General features: G+C 35.9%; 1 protein-coding gene across 11 annotated transcripts in view; it reads left to right on the forward strand.

Moving 5' to 3' along the window:
- TCERG1 (transcription elongation regulator 1) overlaps window positions 1-19141 on the forward strand; it is a 64189-nt gene that overhangs the window by 24958 nt on the left and 20090 nt on the right. For 6 of the 11 annotated variants that reach the window (XR_010157357.1, XR_010157356.1, XM_001158244.7 and 3 more), the window contains 5 exons: window positions 6236-6396; window positions 7598-7654; window positions 7771-7837; window positions 10333-10468; window positions 11275-11364. Coding sequence is in view for 7 of the 11 variants with exons in the window: in XM_001158244.7 (XP_001158244.3) it covers window positions 6236-6396; window positions 7598-7654; window positions 7771-7837; window positions 10333-10468; window positions 11275-11364 (511 nt within the window). In the remaining 4 variants the exon portion in view is untranslated. Of the gene's footprint in view, window positions 1-6235; window positions 6397-7597; window positions 7655-7770; window positions 7838-8889; window positions 8941-10332; window positions 10469-11274; window positions 11365-19141 lie in introns of all 11 variants that reach the window. The other 5 variants (XR_680390.5, XR_008548096.2, XM_009449890.5 and 2 more) reach the window with 1 other exon arrangement.

A 19141-nucleotide genomic window follows, 5' to 3' on the forward strand; every position in this document is an offset into this window, starting at 1 on the left:
TATGGCATACCTCATTTTATAGTGCTCCACTATCTTGTGCTTCATAGATGCTGTGTTTTTAAAAATTGAAAGTTTTGTGGCAACCCTGTATCTAACATGCCTTTTGGTTTCATTTCTTCAGCAGCATGTGCTCATTTTGTGTCTCGGTATTACGTTTTGGTAATTCTTGGGATATTTCAAACTTTTTCATTATTTTTATATCTGTTACAGTGATCTGCGATCAGTGATCTTTTATGTTACTGTTGTAATTGTTTTGGGGTGCCACAAACCACACCCATGTAAGATGGTGAACCTAATTGATAAATGTATGTGATCTAACTGTTCCACCGACCGGCTGTTCCCCATCTCTCTTCCTCTCCTCAGGTGTCCATTTTCCCTGAGACACAACAATATTGAAATTAGGCCAATTAGTAGCCCTATAATGCCCTCAAAGTGTTCAAGTGAAAGGAAGAGTCACATACCTCTCACTTTGTGTGTGTGTGTGTGTGTGTGTGTGTGTATGTGTGTGTGTGTTTTGAGACGGAGTCTTGCTCTGTCACCCAGGCTGGAGTGCAGTGGTGCGATCTTGGTTCACTGCAACTTCCGCCTCCTGGGTTCAAGCGATTCTCCTGTCTCAGCTTCCCAAATAGCTGGGATTATAGTTACACGCCACCACGCCTGGCTAATTTTTTGCATTTTTAGTAGAGATGGGGTTTCACCGTATTAGCCAGGATGGTCTCGATCTCCTGACCTCGTGATCCGCCCACCTTGGCCTCCCAAAGTGCTGGGATTACAGGCATGAGCCACCATGCCCAGCTACATACCTCTCACTTTAAGTCAAAAACTAAACATGATTAAGCTTAGTAAGGAAGGCATGTCAAAAGCCGAGATAGGCTGAAAGCTAGGCCTTTTGGGCTAAATAGCCAAGTTGTGAATGCAAAAGAAGGAAATGAAAAGTGCTATTCATGTGAACATAAGAATGATAAGAACCTTATTCCTGATAATGGAGAAAGTTTGAGTGGTCTGGATAGATGATCAAACCAGCTACAACATTTCATTAAGCCAAAACCTAATCCACAAGAGATGCCCTACTTGCCCTCAGTTCTGTGAAGGCTGAGAGTGGTGAGAAAGCTGCAGAAAAGAGTTGGAAGCTAGCAGAGGTTGGTTCATGAGATTTAAGTAAGAAGCCATCTCCATAACATAAGTGCAAGAGGAAGCAGCACGTGCTGATGTAGAAGCTGTAGCAAGTTATCCAGAAGATCAAGTTAAGGTTATTGATGAGGGCAATTACACTAAACAAGAGATTTTCAGTGTAGACGAAACAGCCTTCTATTGGGAGAACATGCCATCCCAGGACTTTGATAGCTAGAGAGAAGTCACTGCTTGGCTTCAAAGGATGGGCTGACTCTCACCATCTCTCTGGTGACTTTAAGTTGAAGCCACTGCTCATTTACCATTTTGAAAATCCTAGGGCCCTTGAGAATGATGTTAAATCTACTCTGCTTGTGCTTTATAAATGGAACAGCAGAGCCTGGATAACAGCATATCTGTTGATAGCATGGTTTACTGAGTTAAGCCCACTGTTGAGACTTACTGCTCAGAAAGAAGTTTGTTTTTTTTTCTCAAAATATTACTGTTCATTGACAAAACACCTCTTCACCCAAGAGCTGCGATGGAAATGTACAAGGAGATGAATGGTGTTTTCATGCCGCTAACAACATCCAATCTGCAGCCCATGGATCAAGGAGTCATTTTGACTTTCAGGTCTTATTACTGAAAGTAATAAGGCTATAGCTGCCATAGATTGTGATTCCTCTGGTGGATCTGGCTATAGCTGCCATAGATTGTGATTTCATCAGGCTATAGCTGCCGTAGATTGTGATTCCTCTGGTGGATCTGGGCAAAGTCACCTGTAAACAATTCACCATTGTAGATGCCATTAAGAACACTGGTGATTCATGGGAGGAGGTCCAGATATTAACATTAACAGGAGTTTGGAGGAAGTTGATACCAACTCTCATGGATGATTTTGAGGAATTGAAGACTTCAGTGAAGGAAGTCACTGCAGATGTGATGGAAATAGCAAGAGAACTAGTATTAGAAATGAGCCTGAAGATGAGCCAGAATTGCTGCAATTTTATGAGAAAACTGTAATGGGTCAGGAGTTGCGTCTTATGTATGAGCAAAGAAAGTGAATTCTTGAGATAGAATCTACTGGTGAAGATGCCATGAACATTGTTGAAATAATAAGGGATTTAGAATATTACATAAACTTGGTGGATAAAGCAGCAGCAGGGCTTCCATTTTGATTGATGCCAAACTTTAAGGAAGCTCTACTGTAGGTAAAATGCTATCAAACAGCATTGCATGCTACAGAGAAATCTTTTGTGAAAGGGGGAGTCAATTGATGTAGAAAACTTCATATTTGTCTTATTTTAAGAAATTGCCAGAGCTACCCCAGTCATCAGCAACCACCAGCCTCATGAGTCTTCAGCCATCAAGAGATTGAGGCAAGACCCTCCACCAGCAAAAACATTATGATGCCCTGAAAGCTCAGATGATAGCATTTTTTTAGCAATAAAGTATTTTTAAATTATAGTATGTACATTGGTTCTTTTGGACATAATGTTGCACACTAAATAGACTACAGCATGATGTAAATATAACTTTTGTATATGGTGGGATACAAAAATTTTGAGATTTACTTTATTGCAATATTTGCTGTATTTCGTTGGTCTGGAGCTGAACCCACAATATCCGAGGTACGCCTGTCTACTTCTTTTTTTCTCTTATCTTGTTTTTCCCTTTTCTTCCTTTTGCCACATCTGTGCTTCATTTCCTGTTCCTGCTCCAACTTATTTAATCTATATACAATCCACACATTGCAATGATTTGGCTTGTTTCTGAAGTCTTGTAATCTATAGGTTCCCTTCTAACTTCTTTTCCTTGTTTTTGTTATTGAAGAAATAAATGTTTTTCCTATAGTGTTCCCAAGTCTGAATTTGTCCCCATGGTACTGTCTAATAGGATCCTCCATTCCTGAATTTCCTACAGACAGGCAAGCAGGTCTAGAAGTGTGATCAGATTCGGATTTAATCTTTTTGGCAAGCCTAGTTCATAAGAGATGATGATTATTGCGTAGATCAGATGTTTTCAACTAGGAGTAATTTTGCCCCTAGTGGACGTTTGGCAATGCCTGGAGACATTTTTGGTTGTCAAAACTTGGAGGGTGTTAGTGGCGTCTAGCAGATAGATGCCAGGGATGCTCTAAACATCCTGTTATGCACGGGACTGCTCCCAACAAGAATTACTTATCTAGCCCAATATGTCAGCAGTATAAGATTGAAAAACTCTGGCCAAGATTGATTAAATCATTAACCCATTTATGCCGAAGGTTGCAAATTTTTTTTGTGAAAAATCAGACCTTGGCAATGACCTTGAGCAGTAGGATATAAATCCCACAAGCTTAGCGTTCCAATAATGGAACACTAGGCATAACTGCATTAAGGGTTGAAAGTAGTGGTAATGTATTTCTTTTATTCCCTTTTCATTAACTGGGATGCTTATAGAGAGATACTTCCCCTTATCACCATTGGTCACTTAGAGGTACAAATTGTATAGGAAGGGAAGGGCTTAGCAGTTTTCAGAATAGTGAGTTGGTTTGAGTATTATTCATAGGTTTAAATATATTTTCTATGTTTTTAATCTATTGCAGTTGTTATCCTTATTGATGTTTAAAATTGTCTCATCTTTGGTCAGGAGAAGCCTCTTGCGCTAACTTTTTAGGTTTTTTTTTTTGTTACAATCCTCTGTAGCTTCCCTGCTTTCTGCTGCGACAAGATGTTCTAGGCTTATCTTGTATATTTCCTGTCTCAGACCTAGACTGAGCCATTTCTGCAGGGGGCCCTTGGCATTTTTGTGGGAAGTGGATAGTTTGCAACTGAATTAGTCATTATTTTTAGACTTCTTTGGCAGACCCAGCTGGAAGATATACACATTCAAAGATACAGCATGAGTTGATACCATTACTTGCCATTTAGATCTACCTGAAGATTTTTATTGAACCTCATCATCTATCTTCAGTATCTCATTTCTTGCTGAAAATACTGTTTCTCAATGATAGTGACCTAATTACTCATTTGCTTTTCTCAGACATGTCACTGAGTAACAATACCAAAACTATCACTAACAATATAATTACTGAAGATAGTTTTTGTTGTTGCTCTAGGAATGTATAATCAAATTACTGTGTTTTAAAGGCACTTGGAATAGTTGTTTTCTGTATAATTTCTATATAATTATTCCACTGACTGTTACACAGGCTCATTTAAAAAAAATAATTATGGAAAATATTTAACTTGGTTTCAAAGTTATAAAAACAGTCTGTATTCCAAGAATATATTCCTGGGTTGTGGTTTCTCTGTTTGAGTATTGTACATGAAAAGCTAGTAACCAACTCCAAACCCCCTCAGTTTGGAGCTTCGTGGTCCTCATTAATTTTCGGACTTGGGGGTCCATCCCCACCTCCTCTGTTCTTCAGATGAGATAGTTAATTATTGATTTTTTATTTTTATTTTTTAAGTGACAGGGTCTTGCTCTGTCACCCAGGCTGGAGTACAGTGGCATGATCATAGCTCACTGCCCCAGCCTCCTGCCTCCTGGGTAGGTGGGACTACAGGTGCATGCCATCACGCCTGGATAATTTAAAATTTTTTATTTTTTGTAGAGATGGAGGGTCTCACTTTGTTGCCCAGGCAGGTTTCAAACTGCTGGCTTCAAGTGATCCTCGCACCTCAGCATCTCAAAGTGCAGGCGTGAGAAGTATGGGCGTGAGCCACCATGCCCAGCTGATCCATCTTCTAATTCACTGATTGTTTCCTGGCGTCTCCATTCTGTCTTGAGCCAATCCAGTGAAATTTAATTTCAGTTATTTTTAATTTCTAAATTTTCCTTTTGGTTTTTTTTTTTTGTAGTTTATATTTCATTACTGAACTCTTTTCATTTATTTTAAGTGTGTTTTTCTTTATCTCAGGGAGGTATAGTTATTGTTGCTTTAAAGTTTTTTACTATCTTAACATAGGAGGCTTAGTCTGATCATTTCAACTTGTAAGTTACCTTGGACTTGACAACTGTTGATTAATTTGATGATCAGGTCATATAGACTTAGTTTCTGTTGGGGTTTTAGCTACCATGCTACTGCAACCATGCCACTCTGCAACCAGGGATCACCCTCAGGGCAGAGCTATGAGGTGGGTGAAATGGGAGATTTACTCCCTTGCAGTTGTTTCTCTAAATTTTGGCTGTCCTCCGTATTGCTTTCTGTTTATTCATTAAGACTATACTATACAGAGTCTGAATGTAGTTGTGGTTTTTTTTTCCTTTGAGTTTTCTAACTGTAATTAACAGGACCAATGGGTTGTAGTGGGCTGCAGTGTATGATGCCCTAGTGCAATTGGTACTTTACTTTTTTTTTTTTTTTTGAGACTGGGTCTCACTTTATTGCTCAGGCTGGAATGCAGTGGTGCGATCACAGCTTACTGCAGGCTTGACCTCCCGGGCTCAGGTGATCCTCCCACCTCAGCCCTGAGTAGCTGGGTCTACAAGCTCATGCAACCACATCCAGCTAATTTTTTTAATTAAAATTTTTTGTAGAGATGGCGTTTCACCATGTTGCCCAGGCTGGTCTCAAACTCCTGAGCTCAAGTGATCCTCCTGCTTTGGCCTCCCAAAGTGTTAGAATTACAGGCCTGAGCCACCGTGCTGGGCCTTCCCTTTACTTTATATTTTAGATATAATTAGATCTTAAAGTCTTCATAGAAGGTTGCATTTCAGTATGTAGTTTTGGTTTGTTAAGAAATATTAAGAACTATAGTAGCTAGGATGCTGTGTCTGTTCTTTAGCTTTAGAACTGCTTAATAGTATTATTGTTGCCATTAAACTCATTCTTTCTGATAGTTTAAAATTTAGTACTCTCAAATTGAGTGTGCCAAACCAAATGCCTAAGCATTTTAATCTCTGATCACAAATTGCTTTGCATTTCTTGGTTTTCTCAGTTAATATGTTGATCTGTTATTTTTGCTTGAGTCATTCAGTTATCTTGTAAAAACCATGTTTGGTTCTCTGTAAATAACTTTGGTAATAAGAACATGTCGTTCTTCGGTACCCTCATCTCCCTATTTGTAACAGGCTGAAAGAAGTCCTAGCTGTAAAATATGTTCTGTAACATAAGAGAATGATATTTTGCATCAATTCTTAGGTGTGTCGTTTGGACTGGTGATGAGCGGGTCTTCTTTTATAATCCCACCACTCGTCTTTCTATGTGGGACCGACCTGATGATCTGATTGGCAGGGCAGATGTTGACAAAATTATTCAGGAGCCCCCTCATAAAAAAGGAATGGAGGAATTGAAGAAACTAAGTAAGTTTTAAATTAGGAATTTATCCACTGATTTTAACATTCTTTTCATATTTTGATAGAAAATGTGGAGGGCATTTAGAAACCCTTTATTTTTCAAAGAACATGAGAAGCATTCGAAAAAAATAGACTGCTATCCTAGTTTGAATGAAATAATAGAGATGAAAAATATGGAGAGAATTTGGATAAGATTGTGCTTTGTAAAATATGTGTGTCTTTAATTTATTGTCCTACTCAAGATTTTCGGTTAGTCCAAGATATGGTTGGTAGTGTTGCTGCTTGCTTAGTGCTTATCAGTACTACTAAAATGCTCCTCAGTGGGCCTTTTAGCACGTTTTGTGACTAGTAATATATTTCTTGAAATAATACAGTACAAATTTTTTAAAAATACAAAGTCTCAATCTTTCGAATTAGATGGTAAGCTCCTTATATTCCTGAGACTAGACACCTAAACCTTACTAAGAGATTATCTTTTAATCTACCTCATATTCAGAGGGCATACTAATATATTGAGTACAGATATTTGTACGTAATTTTTGTTGTGTATTTCTTATTGGTAATTTGCCCTTGTATTGATATGATTGTGTTTTTATAGAACTGTGGCCCGCAAGTGGTATAGAAGCAAGATAAATGAATTATTTAATGCTTCTAATGAAATAAATCCTAGTGTGTATCATTTATAGTCATTGAGACATTTTCATGCATTATATATATGCTGAATTATAAGTAATTTCTGAGTCAGTGCAGCTTTGCCTATCTAGTGCTGAAGGTACTAGGCTCACCTTCAGCAATACTTGTTTTATAGGTATGATAATAATACTTTATAACTATGGTATTGAATGATGTTGAAACAATATGTGATTTTCTTTTGTTTTTCGTGAATTTGTTTTAAAATATTTGATTCATTCATTTGATAAATACATTAACGTGCATTGTTAAAAGGTACTGTAAATCCTGAATCAAGAAAGCTTTATTTTATATATTTGTAAATTTAAGGTTTGGGCAAGAAACATTTCAAAATGAATTAAATTTAATGTAAAGGGAGGATAAATAGAGGAAGTGTAGAATTATGCTTTGTTTAATGTTTTATAAAGGGATGAATATTAAGAGGTGAATATATTATGTAAACAGTAATTTTTAAAAAGAAAAGTTTGTGAAATATATGCAAATGACTTTGTAACAATATTTGAAATGTTTTTGCCAGGGCACCCAACTCCGACAATGCTGTCGATCCAAAAGTGGCAATTCTCTATGAGTGCAAGTGAGTGAACTAACCATAAATTGCAGCTTCTTTTTAATACTATTAAAGCAAGTGTTCTGGTAGTGATTAGCAGAAGGATTCATGCCTAAATATTTTAATTAAATTTTGTCTTATAGTTAAAGAGGAACAAGAATTAATGGAAGAAATTAATGAAGATGAGCCTGTTAAAGCAAAAAAACGGAAGTAAGTAATACATACAATTTGATTGAGGTAGATTATATCTTTTAAAAGTCGATTTGGTAATAATTTGTGATTGGAAGGGACAGGTAATGTGAATGTTGTTAGGAGACATGATTGCTCTCTTAGGCCTGATAGTAATAGCTTTGTTTTTCATTGTGGAAAATGTGTCCCTTCTTTTGCTAGATTTGTAGAATATTTGGGTATTCATATATGTATTATGAAGCCAAATGATACTTTTGGAATTAATTCTTTTTGGAAATTTATTAGGTCTCAATTTTATGAAAAGTTAGTTTCCTCCCTCATTTAGACCCCAATGGATACCATTCCAGAGATCTCATAAAAACAGACACAGACTTCTCCCTCTTTATATGGTTATCTTACGACTTACCTAGTCCTTGAGTCTGGTCATTACTCCTTGGTGAGGAGAGAACCCATAAGCTTAGGAAGTGCTCTGCGAGAAAGAGACTGCTAAGAAGTAGAGGCATTAGCTTGGCCAGTGCTCTAGAGTTGGGTAAAATGTAAATGTTATGGTGGGGGGAAGGATGGGGTAGAGGGTATGCATGTATGGGGAATGGGACCATTATTTAGCAGCAAAAAGGAAAGTTTGAAGACATTAACAGGAACTGTTTAATCGTAGTCCTTATCTGAAAAGGACAGATTGAATGCAGCCAAATTATGGCAAAGAAATCAGTAGGACAACCCCTATAAAGGGTAGTTCTTTTTAAAAAAATTTCTTTATTGGCAACAACATAAAAGATATGAAAGAATCACTCATAATTTATCAGCGTAACATAGCTATTCTCATTTTTGCAATTGACTTTTTAGTTCTTGACAAAATGTAATTTTTATTAGTTGTGATTAACTGATTTTGTGCTTTTTTTTAAAAAAAAAAAACCTAGAATAAGACATTTGTTTTGTTAATTATTATAAATGACTGTATTCATTCTGTTTATGTACCATAATTTTGGATGTTCCTACGATGTTAAACTTTTAGGTTGTTTTTAATTGTTTGTTCTTATAGACAACTCTGTAAGGTTTTTAACTGCTTTTATCAGGAGAATGTCAAAGAAGTCCTTTATGTGGATTGCCCGAGCTTCTCTATTTAGGTACAAAGCTAAAAGCCTGTTTTTCCTGGCTTAGTTTTTCTTTTATTTCCTTTATTGAGATAGATAGTGATAGTTTGTATTGTGACATTTTCATTTAGTATAGTTCTATAAAGGTTATTTGTTTTTATTAGTTATTTCTTGGATGTCTTTTAACTCTTTAACTATTTAAATAGTTTTAAAATTATTATTATAAGAGGGTATATTGTTTGGGAAATTGCTTTTACCTGTTTGTTTTGTGCATATCTTAGGTCACAGACTATCTCGCTAAGTTCCTGCAGGTCACGGACTATGTCTTCTATTTCTTTTGATTCATTGCCTAAGTTGCTAAGTACCTCTCACTTGTGTTTGTGGGTTAGCCTTAGTTCCATTTAAATCTCTGGGGCTACCTACAGTTTCCTGTATAGCATGCTTTTGAATTTCCACATGTTTTGTTTTCCTAATTCCCTTAAGTTTGTATAGGGAATAAGAACCAATTTTTAAAATATACTTAGCAGATCATATTTAAGAAGGAAGATCTGCTAAAATACACCCAGATATTATTGAATTACATACTTTTTTGGATTATTTACGTGAATGGGCCTTTTTCATAGTGCATATACTTGAGAGGTGCCGTGATTCCATGTTTACAATTTCACTTGAGTACCACACAGAAACAGGGTTGCCCTTACCCCTGAGGTGCATTTTTGGAGGAACAAGAAGTAGTTTAGTCATTGATGAACAGTTCTAATTCCACCTAACTACTCCTGGGCCCATGTTGCTCTCTGGGACCTGTCCTTCAACTTAAATCTCAACTTATCACCCAGAAAGTGAGTAATAAAAAGTCAGGTAGGTAAGGTATATATCTTACATATTCACTTGGCCAAGATTGCAGATATTTTAGTTTTATTTTTAAAATGAATGTTTGAGATTACTAAAACATTATACCACTTAATACCAATTTTTATTAGATTTTACAAAATATTTTATGTGTTTATAATGTAAAACATTTTGGAAAATACTGTTTTTTCTATATTTCAAGAACTAAAAAAATTATATTCTGTGCTGTTTGATTCTGACACATAGGGGTTTACTGCAGTGTTAAACTTTTTTTTTTTAAGTAAGGTTGCTCCCTTTTTATGTTATTAACCAGTGTCAGGGAGAGACAGCACATTAAAGGTGTATTTTTTTCCTAATAGTGTAGCCATTGTAAATCATTAGAAGCCCATTTTAATTTTGTTATTATGAAAGTTATTTATCCCTTAGAGTTCATTTGAAGCCCTCAATATAATTTGTTTTTGCCAAAAATATGCTGCTCAGTAGTGAGTCTTGAAAATTCCTTTGATTTTAAGATTTCTAATAAGATCTGAGAATTAATATTTTGTCAGTTGATGTCTTATATTTTATTTTTTATAGGAGAGACGATAATAAAGACATTGACTCAGAGAAAGAAGCTGCCATGGAAGCTGAAATTAAAGCTGCCCGAGAAAGGGCCATTGTCCCTCTGGAGGCTCGAATGAAGCAGTTCAAGGACATGCTGCTAGAGAGAGGGGTCAGAAAACAATCTTTGGGGGAGATATTTCTGTTTTGTATAAGTAATATAAATATGTCTTGCTAAAAGGTCAAATCTAAGGTTAGTGCTCATGTTATGGGGGGGGATAAGGGGATTTTTAAAATTACTGTACATTTTTTGCAACAGCCTTTTTCTTGGCTAATCTTATCATATTTAACTAAATGCCATTTTACTGTCCTTTTAAGTACAAATAACACTTAACATTTATTGGGTCATTAAATTGTGGTGAGTAATATAAGACGAGTATTAACATTACAGAATGGCGGACTGCTTGGGATAGGTAAGGTATATATGATTATTCCTTTAATATCTTGAGAATGGCTTTTGTTAAAGGAGAACTGATACTTTGTGATATTATTTGCAATTTAATTGAGAAGGGATTTCAACTATTTGGTTATATTCACAGATTCATTTGAATAAGTAAAATTGTTCAATTTTAAATCACAACATTGTTCACAAGATTGCAGCAAGCATGAGAAATCAAAATATAAATCTTCAAGGCTTTTTCTGATGTACTGATTTTTAAAATGTCACACAGTAGTAGTTATTTTAATGAGTAATTAAGTGTGTGTTATTTCTATATAATATAGGAATGTTCAGAGCCAATTAGTGTGGAAATTTGCTATTGCTAGCCTCCCACTGCTTGTCATTTATTAGTGATGGAAACTTCAGTATGGTTTTATGTCTCCTTTATAAACAGATATCCTGTAGATTTCAAGCAAAATTATGACCTTTATATTTTTAGAGCAGACTTAATTATGAGGCAATACGTTTTTATTTTAAAGGTGTCTGCTTTTTCAACATGGGAGAAGGAGTTGCACAAGATAGTTTTTGATCCCCGGTACTTACTTCTCAATCCTAAAGAGAGAAAACAGGTAAAAGGAAAATGGCATTAACTAAGAATGTATATCTCTTGCCAACATAGTTTTTAAATTATAAGGAATAAAATACCATCCCTTTTTTTTTCTGATACAGCATTTCAAAAATACAGTCTTGCATCTTAGAACATACTATGTGTCTGTGTGGACATTTCTACTTCAAAATTCTTGGATATTTTTGCCCTTATGAGCATGGCTGTTGTCTTGTAAACATTTTGTCCTTATGCCTCATATACCTAGGTTATGTGTAGTATGGTTTTAAAATTGATTTCAAATGCATTTACTAATTTGCTTGTTTGGGCCAATGATGCAAATTTAGAGTAGAAAAATAGCAAAATACAGATGAGTAAAAAGGATAAAAAAGCCACTGTAATCCCAACCAATAGATATGACTACCGTTGAACACTGATTTATTATTGAATACTGAACAGCCTTCTTGACCATTATGTGTCAGTATGTACATATATATGTGTGTGTGTGTCCTGTAGATAGTACTTGAACATAGGTTTGTGTCTTTATACACAACTACATATACAAAGTTCACATCTAAGTAGCATCTGTTAAAATATCTGTTTCCATCATAAACTCAGAAAAACAGTGGATACTTAAGGGTCCCTGTTGAATTAGTGTTGCTTTTTATTCCCATGATGATTCAGTGACACATATCATTTCGTGATTGCCTCTTCTAAAGCATTGCACACTTCCAACTTACTTAATTTCTGAATTACCTGAACTATCCTGACACTGATCTCCATAAAATGGTGAGTATGTGGAACCACTTGCTATAGTGCTGTTAAGCTGTAAGATTTCATTTGGTAACAGTAGTGCCCATCTTTGATATTTTTAATGTAACAATTGAAATAATTCTTCACATGGTGTGTACCATTATGCATGTAGGTCTAATCATGGACTTGAATGAAGAGAGAAAATTTACAATGTGCCAGATATGTATCTTAGTACTTGGAATAGAAAGACATAACTTCCTTAATGTATTTGCATCTTCATTTTAAGCTTTGTATCTTTTCTAAAAAACAAAAAAACTCTGTGTGAGTTTTTTATTCTCATTTCAGTTTATGGCTCTATCAAAATTTATAAATTAGCCTTGATTCCTTACTTTTCCCACTGCCCCTTTACAGTCTTATCAGCAAATCTATAATCTACCTTCAAAAAATTTTCAAAATCTCACCTTTTATTAATCATTTCCCCCATTAACACCCTAATCCAAGCCACCATAAACAACCCTTATCATCTGTGTAGCCTATTGTTGATCTCCTTCATTCCATCTGTTCTTGTTCCTCTTTAGTCAAGTTCTTTTTCCACACAGCAGCCAGACTAATTTTAAAGTTTAAGTGATACTAAATTAAGTCACTGTTCCCTTGCTTAAAACTGTTTAGTGCTTTCCATTTCATTGAGGATAAAATTGAAGCTCTTTTCATGGTCTCTAATATTCTACATAGACTTATCCCTGTATACCTCTTGATGATCTTTTTTAATGTCTGTTGATTACAGCCACACTGGCCCTGATATTACTTGAACAAGCCAGTCATTCTGGTGTTTGCTATTCCTTCTGCCTGGACTGTTTTTCCTCCAGGTGTTAGTACAGCCAACTTCATTTCATTAAGGTACTTGTCCCAGTGCCTTCTAATCAATCTAAGTATTGTCTCTTTGCCTTTTCTAATTTCTTTATGGTGCTCATGGCTCTAATTATATAAAATTATGTTTTTATTATTTGTCTCCTCCTCCTGCAAAATATAAATTGTATGAGGCTAGAAACTTTGTCTTCATTGCTTTATTTGTAGTGCCTGGAACATTGCCTAATCTAAATATCTCTGAAGGCTTTAAAACTTTTATGACGTATTCCTCCTGGTACTGAGTGTTATAGTGAAATTATAAGTAACATATTGAGAACTATAGTTCTTTCCCAATTTTTGAAGCATTCTATAAGCTGATGGTGGTATCTCCTTAATAGAATTACGTTTGAAAAGAGAAAATATTATTCTAGTGTTCTGTTTTCAATAAAATCTCTAGTTAAAAGTTCTCATGCCATTTATTTATTTATTTATTTTATGCATTTATTTATTTAGAGATGGAGTCTTGCTCTGTTGCCCAGGCTAGAGTGCAGTGGTGCCATCTCATCTTACTGCAACCTCTGCCTCTCAGAGTTCAAGTGATGCTCCCACCTTAGCCTCCCAAGTAGCTGGGATTACAAGCATGCACCACCATGCCCGGCTAATTTTTCTGTCTTTAGTAGAGACAGAGTTTCACCATGTTGGCCAGGCTGGTCTTGAACACCGGACCTCAAGTAATCCGCCTGCGTTGGCCTCACAAAGTGCTGGGATTACAGGCGTGAGCCACCACGCCTGGCCTTTCATGGCTTTTAAATAGAATTCTTCTCTCAACAATCAGAATGTAAGAACTGAGAAGAAGTAGTAGTTAACATTTGGCATTTAAAAATAAACACGTTTTTTGAATACTTGGTTTTATTATTTGCATAGGAATATAAAATGAACAACCAGAAAGGTGCTAGGTTGCACATTACACATTTGCACTTTGTAATTTCATATTTGCAGTTTGTGCTTTGATTTAGAAAACACTAATAACTTCATTGGAAATGCCTTGTAATACAAAATTATATTTCAGTTGTCCTTTTCTGGTTATTTGTAGATTCATGTACATTCTGTATCATTATAAAAGGTGTATTTTATATAATTGTAACCATAAATTTTAACTTAGAATTTTCTTTTGATAAAGATTACTTAAGGGGTCTGAAATGTTTTTGTTTTATTTGTTATGACAAATTTTAATTGAATAACATTTTCCACAAAAACTAGACCGTTTGCATAAAGGATGCTACTAGGTTCTGACACAGACAGTAGTTATGCTATTAACACTTTAAAATAAGTTCTCTCTTATCTTATTTCAAAATAAACATTTTAAAAGCTTTTCCTCTAAGAACTGGAAGAAGACAAGGATACCCACTTTCACCACTCTTACTCAACATAGTGCTGGAAGTCTTAGCCAGAGCAATTAGGCAAGAGAAAGAAATAGAGGGTATCCAGACTGGAAAGGAAGAAGTCAACTTGTTTCTTTTTGCAGATGACAGGATCTTACATATGGAAAAACCTAAAGACGCTACTAAAAATCTCTTAGAACTGATAAATTCAGGGTGGGCGTGGTGGCTCATGCCTGTAATCCAGCACTTTATGAGGCCAAGGCAGGCGGATCACATGAGGTCAGGAGTTCGAGACCAGCCTGGCCAACATGGCGAAACCTCATCTCTACTAAAAATATCTCTACTAAAAATACAAAAATTAGCCAGGCGTGGTGGTGCATGCCTTTCATCCCAGCTACTTAGGTGGCTGAGGCACAAGAATTGCTTGAATCCAGGAAGTGGAGGTTGCAGTGAACCGAGATTGTGCCATCGCACTCCACCCTGGGACAGCAAGACTCTGTCTCAAAAAAAAAAAGAACTGCTAAACTGATTCAGGAAAATTACAGGATATTAAATATCCAAAACAATATTGTTTCTGTACACAGTGAACTAGCTGAAAAAGAAATCAAGAAAGCAATCCCATTTACAGTAGTGCCAAATAAATAAGATAACTAAGAATTAAATTTAACCAAACAAGTGAAAGACCCCCATAAGGAAAACTATAAGATACTGATGAAAGAAACTGAACAGGATACAAAGGGAAAGACATCCCAAGCTCATGGATCAGAATAATTAATATTGTTAAAGTGGCAGTACTCTCCAAAGCAATCTACAGATTCAGTGCAATCTGTATCAAAATACGAGTGACATTCAAAACAGAATGTCACTGGAAGAAAAAAATCTGGATAGGCAAGGTGGCTCACGCCTGTAATCCCACCACTTTAGAAAACCAAGGCAGGAGATCACTTGAGGCCAGGAGTTTGAGACTGTCATAGCGAGATCTCTCTACAAAAAAATGCAAGAACTAGCCAGGTGTGGTGTCATGCACCTATAGTCCAAGCTACTTGGGAGACTAAGGTGTGGGGATCACTTGATCCAGGAGTTTGAGGTTACAGTGAGCTATGACCGCTACTGCACTCCAGCCCAGGCAACAGAACAAGACCCTGTTTCAAAAAAAAAAAAAAAATCCTAAAATTTTTGTGAAACCAAAAAAGACTTAAAATAGCCAAAGCAATCCTAAGCAAAAAGAACAAAGCTGGAGGTACCGTAGTACCAGACTTCAAAACATGCTAGAAAGCTGTAGTAACTAAAACAGTATGGTACTGGCATAAAAACAGACACATAGACCAAAGGAACAGAATAGGGAACTCAGAAATTAATCCATGTATCTATAGGCAACTTATTTTGACAAAGGTGCCAAGAACACTCACTGTGGAAAGAACAGTCTCTTCAATAAATGATGCTGGGAAAACTGGAAATCTATATGCAGAAGAAGTGAAATTAGAACCCCACCTTTAGCCTATCTGAAAATCAGCTCAAAATAGACCAAAGACCTAAATGTATGACCTGAAATGATAAAACTACTAGAAAAAAACCATAGAGGAAATAATTCCAGACATTGACTGGGAAAAGATTTTACAAATAAGACCTCAAAAGCACAAGCAAGAATAAACAAATGGGGTTATATCAAATTAAAACAATTCTCCATAGCAAGGGAAACAACAGTGAAGACATCCTACAGAATGGGAGAAAATATTTGCTAACTACTTATTTGACAGGGAATTAAATGTCCAAAATGGACAAGGAACTCAGTCATCTCAACAGAAAAAAACAAATCTTACTAACAAATGGGCAGATGATCTGAACAGACATTTCTCAAAACATACAAATGGCCAATAAATATATGAAAAAATGCTCAACATCACTAATCATTGGGGAAATGCAAATCAAAACAGCAGTGAGGTGTCTCACTCCAGTTAGGATGACTTACATAAAAGAGGAAGAAATAACGAATACTGGCAAGGATACTCAGAAAAGGGAACTCTTTATATACTGTTGGTTAGAATTTAAACTAGTATATCCACTATGGAAAACAGTATGGAGGTTCCTCGAAAAACTAAAAACAGAACAACGATATGATCCAGCAATCCCCCTATCAGGTATGTATTGAAAGGAAAAGACATGATTGTATTGAAGAGATATCTGTACCCTAATGTTTACTGTAGCACTGTTCACAGTAACCAAGGTACAGAATCAACCTAGGTGTCCAACAACAGATGACTGGATAAAGAAAATGTGGTTAGCCATAAAAAAGAATGAAATCCTGTCGTTTGCAGCAACATCCATGGAACTGGAAGTCATTTTAAGTGAAATAAGCCAAGAACAGAAAGATAAACATCTTATGTTTTCACACATGTGGAAGCAAAAGAAAGTTGATGTCATAGAAGTCAAAAGTAGAACAGAGGCTACTGAAGGCTGAGAGGGGTAGGGAGAACTCGGGAGGATAGGAAGAGATTTGTTAAAGGATACATAATTAAAACTGGATAGGAAGATTAAGTCCTGGGGTTGTGCAGACCTGTAGGATGACTGGTTAACAATAGTAAGTAGTTTCGAATAGCCAGAAGGAGGATATTAAACGTTTTCAACACAAATGATACATGTTTGAGATTGATATGCTAATTACCTTGATCTCATCACTACATGATTTGTATTTAAACACATTTCGATTGCACATGTATTGAAACACAGTAACCCCATGAATATGTACAATTATTATTTGTCAATTATAAAAAATCCCTGCCCTTGAACTCTAAGAGAAAACACCAAAATAAACTTTTTAATATCTCATTTGTTATTCAGAGCTTTTTAATATTGAGAGTATTACAGTATGGTAATATGTTACCAACATGATTACTTGGAATTGTCAACCATCTAGGCCACTGTTACTGAATAATTTGTCATTGAATCAGTGTGAAATTAAAAATATGAGAATCAAATAATGGAGACTTAGTAAATGTATTTTGAAACATAGAAAAGATAAAATCGTAAGTGAAATTTCACAAAATGAATATATCATGATCCAAAAAAGGGAACATTCCAAGCACTCCAGAGCTGCCTTGAAGGCTTAAAGGGTATAGCCCCTTAATATACATTTTTGTTCATGCCTATAAAAGTGAACTTAACAGAATTATTTTTAAAATTTACTCATTTTCATTGTATTATGAAATTTTGTTCATGAGTTGAAGTTATCAGAAAATAACCACTTAACATAGGGAACATAAAGCCAAGCGTATTGGGAAGCATGACACAAATTAGGAGCAACTTGGAAGCATAACACAACCCCTAATTTTCTATGAGATATTAATCTTAGAGAGTGATTCCTAACCTTGGTCTGGGGTAGCCCAGCAGAGGGAATAGGACGTTCTTTCTAGATTCTCAAAGGAAAGTTAATACAAATTCCCTTGAATTTTAGGTATCATTTAATACTTTTATTTATAAGTAAGTATATACTGAGAAGGGAGTTGGAAACAACTTTCTCCCTCTCCTCAGCATGCAAGTACTTTCAAAAGGTTTTCTGCAATGCTATACTTAGAGGAAATTGAAGATGACTTACATGTCTAGCAGGGGACTGGTCAGGTAATCATAGATACGGTAGTCCCTCCTTATCTGTGGAGGATATGTTCCAAGACCCCCAGTGGATGAAGATTGGTAGACATATGTGGATTGACTTGGGAAGATGTCGAAGGTATTTTGGAACCTTTTGTTGTACTTGTTATAAAGATGTTCGTAGACCTGTTCCCTACATAGTAAGTCTTCTCCTTTTTGTAGCTTCTTGAGAGAATGAGCAGGGAAAATTTATTTGAGGCCTAACATACTTGGAAAAACCCTTATTGTACCCTTATTTGGAATTGTTTGGCTAGCTAAAGGCATTGCTCTGCTTCTAGTGTTCGTTGTTTTTGAAGCCATTCCTATTCCTTTATATGTGAATCTGTTTTTCTTTCTCTATAAGTATGTAGCTCTCTTAGTCCCTAGTATTCTGAAATGCCATAGTGGTATTTTTCCTAGAGGAAGAGTCTATTGTGCTGGGCACTTGGCTCACCTTTTCAGTGTGGAAACTCAGCTCTTTTAGTTACGGGAAATTCTCTTATGTTACTTTAAAAATGTTGTTTCCAGTTTTCTCTGTTTTTTCATTCTGGGACAGAATTTGAATTTGCCTTCATGGATTGGTCCTTCAAGTTTTTTTTCTTTCCTGTTAATTACCTTTGTCTTTTTATTTAACTTTTTGGATAATTTCCTTGCCTTTATTAACCAACTATTTAAATTTTTAAAATTTATTGTGTCTTTTAATTTCTAAGAGTTCTTTTATGTTTTTTGAGGTTTTTCTTGCCTTATGGGTGCATTATCTTAGCTCTGTGAGGTTGTTTAGGAACAGTTTTTTCTTTTATATTTTTATTTTTATGTATAGTTTCTGATTCCACTAAGTTTGTTCTCTTTAGGGCTCTATTTTTCATGTTGGAGACTTTCCTTAGATGTCTTGTAGACCCTGACTACTTAAGTGAAGCACTAAAATGCTGTTTGGGTACGCTTTTTTTTTTTTCTTGCATGTAGAGATGGGATTTTGCCACGTTGCCCAGGCTGGTCTTGAACTCCTGAGCTCAAATGATCCTCCTGCCTTGCCCTCCCAGAGTGCTGGGATTACAGGTGTGAGCCACTGCCTGTCCTGTTTGGGTATTCTTAGCATTTAGGTGGGCCCTCGTGCTTTGGGGCTATACTGCAGAGTGGTGGTTCTCAACCACGAGTAGTTTTGCCCCCAGGAGACATTTTTGTCACCATTGAAGTGAG

Source organism: Pan troglodytes, chromosome 4, assembly GCF_028858775.2.
Source record: "Pan troglodytes isolate AG18354 chromosome 4, NHGRI_mPanTro3-v2.0_pri, whole genome shotgun sequence".
Taxonomy (NCBI): Eukaryota; Metazoa; Chordata; class Mammalia; order Primates; family Hominidae; genus Pan; species Pan troglodytes.